Source organism: Pseudorasbora parva, unplaced genomic scaffold (genome assembly GCF_024679245.1).
Source record: "Pseudorasbora parva isolate DD20220531a unplaced genomic scaffold, ASM2467924v1 scaffold_31, whole genome shotgun sequence".
Classification (NCBI taxonomy): Eukaryota; Metazoa; Chordata; class Actinopteri; order Cypriniformes; family Gobionidae; genus Pseudorasbora; species Pseudorasbora parva.
This window is the reverse complement of record NW_027125103.1, coordinates 1,018,720-1,034,993: the sequence shown is the minus strand read 5'-3', so window position 1 is coordinate 1,034,993 and position 16,274 is coordinate 1,018,720. Positions and strand designations below refer to the sequence as shown.

Here is a 16,274-nt window from a genome sequence, read left to right as displayed (position 1 = left end):
TCAAATCAATTCTCAATAAGGGATTACTGCTTTACGAGCGCATAAGAAACATTAACTTTACTGATCAGGACAAGTTCAATATTTCAAATGGTCATACAGTTTACTTTACTAACATAGTAGCATAAGCAGTTAGGTAACGTTAGATCGGAAGTTTCATTGACTTTGTGTATGTGGCAGAATAACAGATTCAACTCATTAAATGTCTTTTGGAGGTTTAATAAACACAGACTAAAAATAACACTACAATTCACACAGAAAGTACATACTAAATATGCATCAAGAGAGTAGAAGTATAGATATTAACGAAAGAATACATAAAAGTGAATAATGAATAGACTGAAATTAGAGAGAGATAAAAGAGAGAGAGAGAGATGAGAGAGAGAGAGAGAGAGAGAGAGAGAGAGAGAGAGAGAGAGAGAGAGAGAGAGAGAGAGTGGGGGGATAAGAAACAGCTTTCCTTCAGTTCATCAAATACAACCTTCATGGAGTTAACTTGTCCCAACGGGAAAATAACACACCCTCTTTACAGCAGTTTGAGTTTGGAAGATAATACTTGCTCTAGTTGTGGCTTCTCACGTGTGTGCATGTTCCGATTTCAAATGCCCTGCGTGTCCGGTGGTTCTTTCCGAGGTCGAGAGGGAGCAGCTGGTTGCTTTTAGGAGACGCTCCGTGTCCTCCTTCTGAAGAATGCCCTTGGGGCTAGTAAGTTGATGACTCAGTAGGGAAGCGAGGAGAACCAGGGAAGAGGGGAAGAGAGGAAGAGCTGGGGCCTGCTTGGAGGGCCTGCATTGGTGGCATGGCTTAAGTGCCAGCCACCGTGGGTGTTGGCTCCCACAGGGAGAGAGTTGGAGAAGTAAGAGAACTAAGTCAGAGAGTTTCAGATTGTCTCCACTGGTCTTTTAAGGTCTAGAAGTAGTCCCACCCTCCAGGGTTAGACTTAACCAATGAGATTGTTGGGATTTCCAGGCGGGAAATTCCTCAGCAGATTTTATGGCCCTTTGTTCCAAGGCTCGAATCAGTGGGTCTCTGGCCATTCATATTTTAATTAATGCAACAAACACACACTGCATTTTCTGAATAAGTGATATACATGGAAGTGTAAGTCGTGAAGTGAGCATTAATTTGATAGGAGACATGACATATATGAGGTTATCTGAACTAGTACTTGGTTAAGACAAAGACAAAAAGATGTAAAATACCATTCATTACCGTTCATTTATAGATGGTTTGTCTATAATTTGAGGCAAAAGCTCTGTGTCTTAAACTCTTTGTGTCTGAAACTTCATGTGGCCAAATTCTTTTGGGCCATAAAACATCTTATCAGATGGTTTCCAGGGTAACGAAGAGTCTTTCTCTGTTGTGTTGGGGGAAGGTCTGCCAGTAAGCACACAGCTTTCACAACATATTTGTTAAATGTAACTGGCGATTGTGTGTTTGATTCGCCTGAGTCGCTACATCAGAAATCAGATTATCCCTAATGTTGTGCGCTATGCTCCAATTCATTGAGTCCTGCTGTTTGATCTACGCCGAGACAACGCCTGCGGAAATACCAGACTCCGATTGATCGTACTAAAAGAAGCGGCCTTAGAATAATACAAGATTAATCAAAGTTAATGTTTATTTAGCCAGGCAAAATCATCAAAATATAGTCAAATTAAAAGACAATGATACACAACGGATCAGCATACAATGTTACTCAAGTATAAAATAATATAAACATAGTTTCAAAGAGTCATCATTTTACCTGGCTTATAGAAACACACGGGAACAGTGTGGGAAGTTCTGGATACAGATGCTTCCTTGAGCGGTTTGCTCCTTTCCCTTAAATACTCCACCAGATCAAAGAACAATAAACATTTAGCACCCAAATATTTATGCAGATCTTGGTTCTTTTCTCAGACCCAAATGGTCCCACCTATCCTTGAGGCCTGACAGCAAATGTTTATCAAAAGATCTTTATGAGCATCTTCCCACACCAGAGGAACAAACCCGGTTGTCCTTCTTTTACGATCTGTTTTACTAGAGCTGGAATGTCACCAGTTCCCCTGATGTGAGGATGAAACCTGTTTACCAATCACACCAAAAGTATTTATATTGACCATACAGAAACAGCTTGTGGCAGTATCTGTGATATTTGCATGTGACCCAGAGGGTGAGAGGGTCATATCTCGGCAGGGGTGAGGAAATAGGATTGGGCCAGGTGCAGTCTTGTTTACTCTTGCATTCGGATAGTGAAGTTTTATTATCTTTATTTCAGCTTTAATCCCTTTTGTTTGTTCTCAGGTGAAATCCATTCTTACAACAGCATGATTTACTTGTTGAATTAGTGACACGTAGCCTACTAATTTAAATATGAATATGGCAACATTATTGTTTTAAAACCAGAGACCCCTCCCCTATCAGCCAATCACTGTGTGTTTAGTTAATAAGCGTGATAACATCATCCATAGCAATTAGGTCAATCCTGCCTTACTCTTAGTTTAAGACTTCTCTCTATTCCTTAATAAAAGTTGGCCTCAGCAGCTTTGGGAAGAGTTTATTTTTTAAGAGAAAAATCTTAAATAAGTACTTTTACTGCTATTTTGGAGAACTCTTAGTGGTAAGGTAAAATGTTTTGTAAATACGGCCCCTGATCTGTGGTGGGTTGCATGAAATTTGAACAGTTATTCGAGGAGTGCTTAGTGTCTTCGCAGTAGGGGCAGTAAGGCTTTGAAACAGCTTTCATGGTTGGAGATGATGAAAGTGTTGTCTCAGTGTTGTGCAGATTGTTAGCACTCGTATGAGAAGACTTGTGCTCCATGCATTAGGCCATCTATGTTGACTGGTTACAAACCTTGAAGTGTCCTCCTGTGTTTGGATTTCATACTTCAACCATTCAGAAACTGGTAGAAAATTGATCTGAGATCATGCAGCAATTCCCCCAACAGTGTAGAGACATGGGTTCTACACTGCAATTTGTGGTGATGGTGCCCTTCTTTCCTAGTTGCCCCAGCATGCCAAAAAGAGAGCTAACTTTGGGCCACGCATAAGATCTGCTGATCTTTGGGCCACGCATAACTTCTGCTGATATTTGGGTCACGCATAATTTCTGTTGATCTTTGGGCCACGCATAACTTCTGCTGATCTTTGGGCCACGCATAACTTCTGCTGATATTTGGGTCAGGCACAAGTTCTGCTGATCTTTGGGCCACGCATAACTTCTGCTGATCTTTGGGCCACGCATAACTTCTGCTGATCTTTGGGCCACGCATAACTTGTGCTGATATTTGGGTCAGGCATAAGTTCTGCTGATCTTTGGGCCACGCATAACTTCTGCTGATATTTGGGTCACGCATAAGTTCTGCTGATCTTTGGGCCACGCATAACTTCTGCTGATATTTGGGTCACGCATAAGTTCTGCTTTTTCATTGTAAGGCAAGCTGGTGTGGCTGATCATAATGCGGGTCCAGTGCAGCCATCGTTGAAAGGGTATTGAGAATGGCTATATGAATCCGTAATGAGTAACTCTTCGAGTTTGAGATGGCCGGTGAGGATCTGGGCCCGTATTCTTAAAGCTTCTAAGAATACTCTCAGAAAGCTCCTGGTTGGTTGTCCAAGAAGGAAAAGGAGCGCTTTTAAGTATAGAGTCTACATAAACCTTCACTTTGAAATTACAGGCGTCATTTGACCTGTTTTACCGTACACTCTGTTTACAAAATTAGCCCCTGATTTACTCAGCTTCAAGTCATCCTAGGTGTATATGACATTCTTCTTTCAGAAGAACACAATTGGAGTTATATCAAAAAATGTCTTGGCTCTTCCAAACTTTAAAATGTTAGTGAATGGCTGTCTTTGTCTGTTTTTGAAGCCCATAAAACTGCATCTATCCATCATAAAATAAATCCATACGGCTGCGGGGAAGCGAATCGATGCATTTGTGTAAGACAAATTTCCATATTTAACATGGAGGACATCAGGTTTATTCTTATTTATTGGGAAAATAAAAATTCCCCCCTTACAAGTTGTAACCTCCTCACTTCTCTATGGGACGTTTCCAAACTCCCTTTAAACCGCAGTAGTTAACCCTTTAGGCGTTAAACGTTTGATTTTTGACATCTTAATCTTAAAAGTGATAAAAGATAGAGACTTTCTGTAAATTAGAGAAATATTAAGGATGATTAGATTTTCCCATCTAATTTGCATATTATGACGTCATACGGTGGTGTCCAGCTTGTATTATGGAATTTTCATAAAAAAGTCACATGTTTAAATGATAAAATGCAGCACTTCTTTCCCCCGCAAAATGTCCCTCACCTTCTGTATTGCACAGTACTGAATGTTCAGGTAAATAGTAAACAAACTGTGTAAATCTTTACTAATAAATGGTAGAAGCAAACCGTTTGAATGAATGTAGCGGTTGGCCTTTTGCTGTAGAGATGTTCCATTCACTACATACAGTAGGCACTCTGAGTCCATGTATGGGGCACATATATATTATATATTATGCATAATAGCCCCTCTGCCCCGTGTCACACCGCATCCGCTCCTGCTACGAGTGTGCACAGCTCGGACGGACTAACAGTTACTGTCATGGTCATTGCGACTCCCCACCCTGTCTCCACGTTGCCCCCTAACTGTCCTATGAATACTTTGACCTCGTCTAACATACCCAGTGTCATTAGACAAAGTCTCCAACACAATACTATCGCTGCGATTGCGGAGAGGCACATGGTCAGACAACGCTTCATGGCTAGCGCGGTAAAAATTTCCCACGGCCGCCTCGTTCCCCACAACACTAACACGCCTGCTAACTTTGCGATCAACACTCCGACCCCGGGAAACATTGTTCCCACCGCTGACATTGGGCAAAGGATTCACCATTTGTGTTTGTTGTAGGGCTATACTTTCACTTTCAGAATCACCGTCATCTTCTGAAGGCAAATATTCCCCTTTAGAATCAGGGTCCGCGAATAGAAAACCCAACACTTCATTGCGGGAAAGCTTTATTGATGCCATTAGAAAATAATAATCTAATGCAAACACTCGCTGACGTTGACAATATTGCTCTCACTCGAACACTAGCTCCACTTTTGTTCGCACCATAGGTTCGCACTGATTCAATGCGCTCTTGCTCGAAGATGTTCTCTCAAAAATTCTCCAGTTTTATTCAGTGCCGCATCTGAGGGTTAAGCCTCTCCTAAAAAAAGAGAAATCTGGATAACTCCATATTGAGCAACTACAGAGCAATCTCGAATCTCCCCTTCATAGGCAAGATCATTGAAAAAGTTGTTTTCAGTCAGCTGAACAAATCCTTAAGCTCGACAATTTTCAATCTGGTTTTATCCGCATCACAGCACAGAGACAGTGCTCATAAAGATTATAAATGATATTCGGTTAAATACTGATACAGGCAAAACATCAATTCTGGTACTACTCGACCTCCGTGCTGCATTCGACACTGTTGACCACAACATACTTCCTGGGATGGTCCTCAAATGGTTCAGGTCATACTTAGAAGGGAGAGGTTATTATGTGAGTACAGGCGACCATAAGTCTGAGTGGACATCCATGACATGCGGAGTCCCACAAGGGTCAATTCCTGCACCACTCCTATTCAACCTGCATATGCTGCCACTGAGCAAAATAATACAAAATAAACAAAATTGCATACCAAAGCTATGCTGACGACACCCAGTAGTCATGAGTTTCAGTAGTTATGTCAAAGCAATAAGTAAATCAGCATAGTATCATCTGAAAAATATTGCAAGAATTGGATGCTTTGTTTCCAGGCAAGACTTAGAGAAACTGGTTCATGCTTTCATCACCAGCAGGGTGGACTATTGTAATGGCCTTTTCAAAAAGACCATTAGACAACTGCAGCTCATAAAGAATGGTGCTGCCACGATTCTGAGCAGAACCAAAAAAAAAAAAAAAAAACATATCACACCAGTCCTCAGGTCTTTACACTGGCTTCCAGTTTCATCTAGGACTGATTTTAAAGTGCTATTACTTGTTTCTAAATCACCCAATGACCTGGGACCTCAATACATTGCTGATATGCTGATTAAATACAAACCCAACAGATCACTCGTCCATCGGGATCAAGTCAGTTACCAAGAGAAATACCAAGAGTTCCCTTAAAGCAAGCAGAGTCTACTTTTAGCTATTATGGGAGCCGCAGTTGGAACCAGCTTCCACCAGTAGCCACATTGAAATCCAGACTCAAAACACTGAGTGAGCACTGTGCCACTGTACGTCCGACTGATTGCACCTTATTTTATCTCTGCATCATATTTTGTATTCTTTTTTATAACTGTTTTGGTTCACCTTTGTTCTTATCTTTGGATAATTTTATCTATATATCATATTATTTTCTGTATATTTCAATTTTGTATACATCTGTTGATTATTATTTTTGGTTAGGGCTGTCTGACTAGAAGAGATTGGAAAAGGAGAGCAGTGTGCTTTGCTTCATTCTGCTTGTGGTAGCAGACAGCGTAAAGAAGCGGACTCTAAAGGAAAGGGGAGGCCCTGCAGGGCAAATGTAACGTCCCCTACAGGAGCTCACTTGTAAGGTCCAGGAGACATTGCGAACCTGCTCCATCTCAGACCAGGGTACCCGAATTTAAAATGAGGCAGATTGGGATCTATGTATCACTTTTTTTTTTTTTTTACACAACTGTTTTAATTATAAAAGGTGAAACGTATATTATATAGACTCATTACATGCAAAGTGAGACATTTCAAGCCTTTTATTTGCTATCATTTTGATGAGCATGGCTTATAGCTTATTTTTTAATATAGCTTTATTTTTTATTTTTTAGTTATGAAAACCAGGATGCTTCAATAGCAGCCTTCAGCTCGCCTGCATTGTTCGGTCTCATGACTCATCTTTCTCCTGCTGGCCAATCAAGCACAGTAGATCATTGAAAAAGTTGGTACTTTTGGCAGTGTGGAAGCGCTCTAAAATGTCCTGGTAGATGGCTGCCCCACACATTTGAATGGCCTTTTCCTGACAATCCTCTTCAGACTTTGGTCATCCCTGCTGCTTGTGCACCCTTTTCTTCCACTTAACTTTCTATTATTAATGTGCTTTGATACAGCACTTTGAGAACATCCTAAAAAAAATTCCATAATACTTCAGTTGCCATTCCCTTTTGAGTCTTTCCTGCCTTGTGGTGTGTGTGAATGATGGTTTTATGCACAACTGTCAGGTCAGCAGTCTACCCCATGATTGTGGCTCATACTGAACCAGACTGAGAGACCATTCAAAGGCTCAGGAACCCTTTGCAGGTGAGCCTACGATACAGAACCTTGTCACAATATTCTGAGAGTTTGAATTTGGGCTGTTTGTAAGCGGTAACAAAGGCTTGAAATCTCTCACTTTGCATGTAATGAGTTGATACAATATATTTGTTTTTAAATGACCTTTTGCACAAGAGTCAAATTTCACCTGTATATTGTAAAAAGCACTATATAAATCAAGGTGACTTGCACCCTCCTGTCATACTTTGACAGATTAGGGGGTGTCGGATTGCATGGTGACATGGGTTCAGGATACAGTTTGGGCAGGGCAAAGCCAGTGAGGTTATAATCAGGTGGGAAGGCCAGTCTTCCTTCTGAAACACCCTCATCTCAAGGACCGTGAAGACATTCAGAGTTGTTGTTCTGGCATTTCTCACCCCTGAAGAGTTTGCTTCTAACTTTGGTTAAGACTAGTAACGATATGCTTGATGTTCAGTTTAGGAAACCACTTCTATAACAAAACAGTGACCTGCAACACTCGTCATGTTAAACAAAAGGCAAACAAGTGATTGCATAAAATCATTTATTTTGAGTCACGTCCTATTGCAGTGTCATGGACAAGGAGATGTGTAGGGGGTCTCAAACGAATCACCTGAAAGAGGAACATGAAGTGAGCTGGATCAAGTTCAGTGAATTCAGCCAGAGCAAAGCTCGATTAGGATGAAAGCATACTTGTCTGATAGTAGTCATAAATGTTGATGACCGCTGGCTTGAGATTTTTCACTGCAAGAACCTGTTTCAGCTGAAGAGTGTAAGTCTTGGGGACACCTTTGGGAACCTGCGAGACAGAAAGGATGAACAGCAGCACAAACAGCATTTGACAATGTGGCAGCTAGTGATTATACCCAGTCTCACCTCTTTCAGATAAATTAGGACATGATCCTCTTCAGAATCAACCCGCACCACTAGCGGAGCAAACGACGCCGGTGGAGATCCAAGCTGAGGGGAAGAGACCAATGTTTAGAGACACGATTACATCTGAAAGAGCCTCAAGCATCTCAGGATTTGCCAAGTCTTGCATACCAGTGATGTATCAGCCGTGAAGCCCGACAGGAGTTTAATGTCCACTAGAACCATGTTAGTAGATGATTTTGCTCCATTGTATCTGAAAACGAATAAAGTTTAGTCAACAGGATCAAGCGGTTCCTCTTGTCAGAGACATAAACTGGTTTCAGGATGAAGTCAAAGCCTCTTACTTCACCGTGAAGTTCAACAGGAGATTGGCCCCAAGCGGTCGGCAGTCTCCGGTCACCTTTGCGTCAACGCTCAGTGTTTTGGTATCTTTAATGGGTGTTGGGATGTTGTAGAAACATGCAACCTAGAATACAAAGAAAGCACAGTAGGCTTTTGATGCGTGCAACAGAAAGCGTAAAAGGAGCTGAAGATACAGACCTGCACAGACACACAAGTGGATCCTGAAGCTTTAACAGTATATTTGCCAGGAACGTTCTTCAGCAGCTTCTCCTGATACAGTAGCCTGTTGTCCCGATTCACAGTGAAGCTATAAGAGTCTCCTCCTACCACTGAGGACTGTACGGCAACGGTGCTTGAGCCGTCCAAGCTGAAGACTTGAGCAGCGTACACAGACAGAGCATGAAGAGCCACCACCGTGTCCTGAAAACGAGCACCAGATTAAAAACTCCACTCAATGATTGTGCTCATATTTGGTAGTCAGAGGCACCTGGGTGGAGGAGAAGCCTCCATAGGGATTCTGCTGGGTCACCAGCCAGTTGACAATGCGGTTAGCATAGCCCAGATTAGCCGTCGTGAGAGGCTGAACTGTGAGAACCGCTAGCAGCACATAAGCGCTGATCTCCACCGCCAGAGTATCACCAGATGTCGTCTGAGACCAGTGGAGCTTAGCACCTGAAGAGATGGCGGGGAGAAAGTCAACGGCAAAGAACCTCAAATATAAACCCATTCAAGGAGAAAAACGACAGCGTCAGTTTTAAGGTGAATCAGTTCTGATATTGGTGTAGGGCCGCAACGCGCCCTGAACGCCAACCGTTTGAACAATAGTGCAAGATTTTATTCCATTTTTTGAGTGTTCAAATGTGGTTTGTGATCAAATGGCCAACGAAAAGGGAGCTTGCTCCATTCTTCAGTGTCATGATCCTTCATACATTTTATGATACTGATTTGCTACTCAACTTAATGAAGTGTGGAAACTGCCATAGCCAATGTACAAGTATTAAATGCAAAATGCACTGAGCAATGATACATTTGTATAGCAAATTGAGTGAGCGATGTTCACATTGAAAGTGTCGTTTGCAGCTTAAACCTTGTGCAACCAAAGTACAGAATACACTTAAACTTCATAAAGGCTTTGTGCATGTCAACCTATTGCTCGGTGTTTATACAAAACTCCTACCTTTACAAAAGTCCTTTCTACTAAGAAAGTTGACATTCGAGGCAATGCTTAAGACTATACACACACCACTCAAGATCCTGGTGAATTTCACCTTCAGAAATGGCAAGGTTGTTCAAGGCAGTTAAAAGCTGTGATCGAGTGGTGGTCTCTCCAGCTAGACTGAAGGTGTAGGCCAGCAGAGCCGTGGCATAAGTGTTTCCCAGGTTCCCAACAACAGGCCTCAAGCAGGACAGAGCGTTGGTAATGATGGGATCCTGAAAGCGAAGCAGATCTCAGACAACAGCCAGAACCGCAAGGAGCTCATACAACTACTGAAAGGGTTTTTACTGTGACAGGGACGCCTATTTCAAGAAGAGATGCGACGATGTAGGCGGTCATGGTGACGTTGTCACCAACTCCACCCTAAAATACACAAAAAAAAGCCTCAGACAGAGCTTATGGTTTACGGTCCATTTGATAACCATTGATGTACCTTCATGTCATTGTGGTACAACGTTCCCTGTTGCACGAAACAGCCATTAGAACCCTGCTGACTTATTAGCCAGTCCTTTGCACTCTGAAGGACATTCGGATCGATGAAAACAAATTGCGTTGCCAAACCAAAACACCTCATGACAAAGGCGGTCAACCTGGCCATGGAGGAAGCGTGTTAAACTGCTGGTGACGCAAGTTACATAAAACCACAATAGCATGAAACTCACCATGTATTGGATGCATCATAGCCAAAAGTACTGTACGAGCCATCACTGTGCCTGTAGTTCAGTTGTCCTTGGTATCCTGTTCAGGTCAAAAACCACATGAAAATTAGTCAGGAAGGGTCTCAAGCAATGATTGACAACCGGGGGGGGGGGGGGGGGGGGGGGGGGGGGAATGGGGCGCCACCTATCCATCCCCTCAAACTATCAAGTTTTGGAAAGCCTTTATGTCAGGGAAATAGAAGCCCTGCAAAGAGTTTTCCATGATGAATTTAAATTCTTTAATGGATCTGTTCAGCCATACCGATTTGAAGGTAGCCCGTGGCGGTCTCTCGAATGGCTGCGGTGAGTTGCCCCGTGACCTTCAGGTACAGCAGGATGTAAATATTGGGAGCAAGAATGATCATATTCTGTTCTCCACAGCCAGATGGCATCTGTATTAACCCATCTAGATTCTTCAGCGCACGACCCATTATATCCCCTACAAAAAGGACAGACATAAAACCCACATCAAAATCTAATTGATTCTGCAAATCACCACCTGTCAGTTTCTACTACTAGAAATGCTTTACCAAGGACTGAAACTGAGCATCTAGCTGATCCCGGAATCACGTTTGTTGGAAGAGTCAGAGTCACATCTTCAGAAAGAACGTTTCCTGCGGACCAAACAAAATGGATCAGCATTAGGCGCTAGGCTAATGTTTTTGGCCGTGCAGGGAGAAATGTATTGGGGAATCATTGAGTGCAAACAAACCCTTTGGACACAGTAACCAACTCTGGGTGTTTGTCCTTTCAACGCCTTCAGGCTTTAAAAAAGGCAATAAAAGCACGTCAGTATAACAGAATGAGCTCCATGATCAAACTCCAGAAGGCTGGTTAACACTTACCAGGACAAGTAGACTTCGAGTAACTACGTCAATGCGGCCTCTCGTCGGCACGGTCACGGCCTCAGTGCCACATCGAGTCCGGGATGGCTCAGCTGAAGCATTGACCGTCACGTTGACAGTTCCTGTGGTGACAGACAGGAAGTGAGCAACGCCACATTCACTTCAAATTCAGAAACAGTCCAAAACTGACCAAGAACAGAAGCTGAGAGAGCCCATTTGAAGGTCTTCCTCCCATTGCCACAAAGACAGGATGTGTACGGATCAGGATATTCTTTAAGAGTAAAGTTTGTGGATGAAGCCGGAGTCACTTTAACCTGCCAATGAAACGGCACATGGAGCAAAGTCGGGACCTTCTATACAGAGCCATTATATAAAGGAAAATAAACCATGACAGACCAGGATGCACTTGGACAGATAGCTGAAGACAGTGGCCTTCAGATCAAAAGACTCCCCACGGACGATGGAGTATGGCAGGGAGAGCTCCAGGAAGAAGGGCTGGAAGACCGTCAGCAGAGCAGGAGGAGCCAGGCCGAAACCTTTGGAGGACAGGCAGAATGCCTCAGTCTCCCATGTGGTGATGGTGTCAGGAACAGTGATGGGAATTTGTGTGGATCCAGTGGCTCTGAAGGATAGCAGAAAAAGAGTGAAATAATGGGAATGAGAAGTAAATATTGTGGGCAGCTAGCTTTAGAGATGGAACAAAAGAATTCACACCAACCCCACTTGAGCAAGCTGCCAGATCCACGTTTCTGGAAAGTAAGTTCTAACGGTCACGTCAAAAGAGGATGTGTCACCCTCACTTTCTTCTAATGGAAGAGCAGCAGCCAATACCATAGGTTCAGGGAACCGGCGAAAAAACACTGCAGGACAATTGTGTTTATAGCAACTGAATCTGCAAGTCATGTAGCAATTTCCAGAGCAAGAGTCAAAGTAACAGACATACCATTAGGGAAGTTGCGATAATATTCCAGGCCTCTGTACGTCAGACACTGAGGTGCTCTGATAGGCAAATTTGTTGCAACCTTCATCCCTGCATTCTTCCAAATGAACAAACAAACATAAGATTTTTGAAAAATGAAGGAGGATTCAGTAATGATAAACTTTCTACCTTGAAGGTTTCGTAGGCTTGTTCTGTAGGAACAGCTCGACGGGCTCGAACATTCAGACACTCCTGTTCATCCTCAACTTCATATGGATAATCTGATTGCAATCGCACTGGGAGCAAGTTGAACACCTGAGAACAGGGGGTGGGGGGATAAAGCACATGGATCATTTAACCACATTAATCTAGTAAACATTAGTTAAGCCGAGTTAAATGGGAGCATGTCTATGAGTAGACAACAGATTTAAAGGGTATGTCATCAAATGAAAGTTAAGCATCCTGCCATTATAAAAGTAAACCACATGGCTCCAGGGGGTTAATGAAGTCCATCTGAAGCAAATTGATGGTTTTTGTAGGAAATCCATTTAACTTTAAAAAGTAGAGCAGAGCTTCCAGCAGACCACCTTCAGTCACATTTGATAGGTCTACATTCATTAATTCGGCAGATGCTTTGAACCAGCGACTTGTTGCACTAAACACAACTTTAATGAACTGATAAAATATTACAGCCTAAAAGAAAAAGGATCCTTTAAGTTTGTTAAAAATGATACCATTTCAGCACTCAGACGTCTTCCTGGCTCCAAGATCCGGACGCTCTGATCTACAGCACTAAGGCCACACAGAGATCCTGCTTGAGCAGAGACAGTCAGAACATTTCCCTCAGCAGGAACAGCCGTAGCAGGAGAAAACTGTAGAGACACCTGAAACAAGGACCAACACGCTGTAGGGCATGTCACCATTCCCCGCATAAGCCAAACAGATGCTAGTGCACATCATACCTGGTTTTGGAAACACATTTCAGTATCAAACGACACACTAGCTGCAGCTACATCACCACTGGGCAGAACGCAGTAGACCAGAATCTGCACTGCTGGAGCCATAGCGACACTGACAGACAGTTGGAATGACACCGAGCCGCTCGTGACGGTATCAGAAGCCCTCGCTTTGACCGTCTGAAATCCATGGAGGACGATCACTCCCCTGGACAAGACCTGACAGAAGACACACAGGTGGATACAAGGCGCTGAACAAACAGACCAGCACAAATTAAAATGTCCACTCACCATATAGATTATGTCAGCGATGTAGTCGCCAGTCTCTCCAACAAAAGAATACTTCACGGTCACTGGAAACACAGCCCCACATTTGAGCGGCTGCTCGAGTTTCACTATAGTCAGTTCACTAAGTGATGGGCTGTCAGAAGTAGGTCCGGAAAGTTGAACAACCCTTGAATCTGTAGTGAAGTATGGTGATTTGTAATTATAAACAACCTCTGGAGTCGCACTTGCCTGGGGAACAATGAACGGAATCAGTTTCTTGCAAGAGAGAGATACATCTTCATGTCACAAAATATAAAGAGCAAATCGTACCACCAGATTGAGATCAGCTTTTGGAAGATCAGCAGTCTTGAGGGAGAACATGACCAGCCCATTCTGGTTTGTGGTCAGATTCAGCAGCCGTTTGTTTGGCCAGCTGTTACCATCCAGGAAATACACTGCTTTGTTCGCAATTGGAGTCCCATTGAAACGAGACACCGATATCTGTTGGGAACGATCAAGGTTAGGAACCAATTTAAAGGCTTCTGCGACCAGGGATAAACTTTTACTTGCCTTTCCATTAATCACTGATCCGGGTTCAAAATAATCCGGGAGGTCCACAAACGTGACCTTGCCGACTTCAAATGTAATGGACACCGTTGCAGACTTTGACATCACAACATCTGGACAGGGAACAAATAAATCAAGCCATCCAATTCAAGCATGTGCTGTTGGTTCAGCTCAGCCAATAGCTCACCTGTTCCCTCCTCAGTGACGTTCACATTTACAAGAAAGAGATCTTGCATATAATTTTCAAACTTGGTGTTGAAAAATACTGATGTGTCGACAGTAAGAGAGGCACAGCCCGTAGCATTCATCTGGTAGCAGGAGAGAGATTCATATTAAAGGCAAGCACAAGCAGACAAACCCTCAGCACTAAGGCAGCAGTCACACCTTTGCGGTTTTATTCAGACACCGACGTGTCAAATCCGGAGCCACATCATTTGGAACAGCATATGGAAAGGGATCACGGCACACTTCCAGCAATGCTTGACCAGGAACAGGTTGGCCATATGTGTATCTGGGAAACCGCACAAGGAGCAGGATCAAGAACTGACCAACCACAAAACAAGAGAACATAAGCCTCACTCACTTGGCACAAGCCTGAACGGTCAGTCCCACATCTCCAACACTGTACATCTGTGGTACGTTTAGGGTCACATCAAATTTGGGCAAAACTAAATCAGAAAAGAGATGCTTTAGATCACAACCGCAGATATATCATCGAACTGCTGTACATTATAGGAACAACGACTTACCATATTTTTTCACCTCAAAAACTTGGGACCTCAGTCGGTCACCAATAAAAGCCTTTAGTGTATACATCCCTGTCTGAGCCTCTGGGTTTAACTCATGAGAGAGTTGCAAGATCGACCCCGTTGAGGAAACATTTGTCCACTGAGCAATCCGGTTATTATTATTGTCCTATTAAAACAATTAACAGCTCAGAGGGAAAAACTACCAACGGATGACAAACAACAACAACAACGCTTCAGCTCCATTCAAAGACTTGCACTGGAGCAAATCCTCACCTCCACCACCACCAGATTGTACTGCAAGACACAAAGACAGGAATATTAGGCATTTAAAAGCACAAGCATTGATGCAGCAAAGTCATTAGTGAAACGTGCACAACTGAAACCAAAGTCCATGGTCAGGCCTTACCATCTGATCAAAAGGTACAAATTTGGGATCCATGGTGACAACTCTGAAATTCACTGCAAAAACAGCAATAAACACTCAAATGATTTGCAGCATGCATTTGAAGATGATCAGAACCTGTACCGTAAGGGACTGTCTGCAGCCCTTATATTTAACCAAGGGTCACGAACTACTCACCCGTTTGTCCTGGATTGTAGATGGGTTTGTCTGTTTGGATGAAGGTCAAATTCAGGTAGCGTCTGAACATGACCTTCCTCTCTTCGGCCGCTCTGAAGGTCCTCCCTTGAACATCCACCTTCAGCTTCTGCACAGATTCTCCATCTACTCGAGGAGCCTGTAGAGAAACTCAGTTGATATACAACAAACCAGACTAGAAAAAGCCACATGTCTCATGATAACAGACCTGGAAATTAAAGCAGCGGTGAAACGGCAAAGAAGAAACCTGCTGCACAAGTTGAGTCGTCCTGTTCTTGTCATCAAGCAGAGAAACCGTCATCTTGAGACTCTCTTGGGCTTTCAGAAGTGTTACACATAATTTGGCATCAGAGCCTGACTCAATCACTGCAGGAAACATCACCATGAAGAACCTGTGGAAAAATAAGTTACAATTAAGCATTTGTACAAGGTTTTTGTTTTTTTTACAAACCTCTTCACTGCAAACATTTAAATGATACTTACGGCCCTGATGTCTGTCCGGCAACAGCAAAAATGAAGAGAGCTAAAATGAGCCCTTTCCAAACACAACTCTCCCTCACAGCCATTAAGAGCAATCATCCAACACCAAACGATTATCAATCGGCTCTTTCAGAAACCTCGCAGAACTTCTGTTAAGATCTACTGCTGTTGTTTACTGCTCAATAGCTTCTCTCAATCATCTCCGCTGACAATGGCAGTGATATTTAAACACTTTTAATCATCAGCACACTTTATCATCAGGCAATAGAAACATATTGAGGGAGGCGAAAATGAATTGCAGGTGGTGGTTAATCAGTTAAGTCAACGAGATTCATTCCTCGAGTGATTAAAGACCCCCTGGGGTGAAAATCAAGTTTCTAATGTTATCTATGTCTATCGTGCGCTTCAAGATCAACCATGTGCAAATTTGGTATTTTCTTCTTCAAACTGCAGTGTAATAAAAGTCAATCAGTGTGGTTTAAAACCACTTTTAAGGGATTT

At 42.9% G+C, this 16,274-nt stretch overlaps 1 protein-coding gene across 1 annotated transcript; it reads right to left on the bottom strand.

The window, feature by feature from the left end:
• Positions 1-7,793: 7,793 nt before the first annotated feature.
• LOC137065787 (alpha-2-macroglobulin-like protein 1) lies at positions 7,794-15,975 on the bottom strand. The gene is made up of 34 exons (XM_067437315.1): positions 15,777-15,975; positions 15,502-15,685; positions 15,276-15,432; positions 15,102-15,154; positions 14,969-14,989; positions 14,696-14,861; positions 14,530-14,614; positions 14,331-14,457; positions 14,134-14,254; positions 13,950-14,059; positions 13,710-13,880; positions 13,404-13,628; positions 13,119-13,331; positions 12,891-13,040; positions 12,346-12,471; positions 12,181-12,274; positions 11,956-12,097; positions 11,634-11,859; positions 11,428-11,551; positions 11,238-11,359; positions 11,105-11,156; positions 10,923-11,006; positions 10,655-10,831; positions 10,357-10,432; positions 10,128-10,284; positions 9,983-10,057; positions 9,747-9,909; positions 8,966-9,150; positions 8,677-8,898; positions 8,481-8,602; positions 8,308-8,389; positions 8,140-8,223; positions 7,957-8,062; positions 7,794-7,876 (listed from the first exon to the last, which is right to left on the bottom strand). Exons 1-34 carry the CDS (start codon positions 15,857-15,859, stop codon positions 7,836-7,838), a joined length of 4,326 nt encoding a protein of 1,441 aa, XP_067293416.1. The 5' UTR covers positions 15,860-15,975; the 3' UTR covers positions 7,794-7,835.
• Between the last annotated feature and the right edge of the window lie 299 nt (positions 15,976-16,274).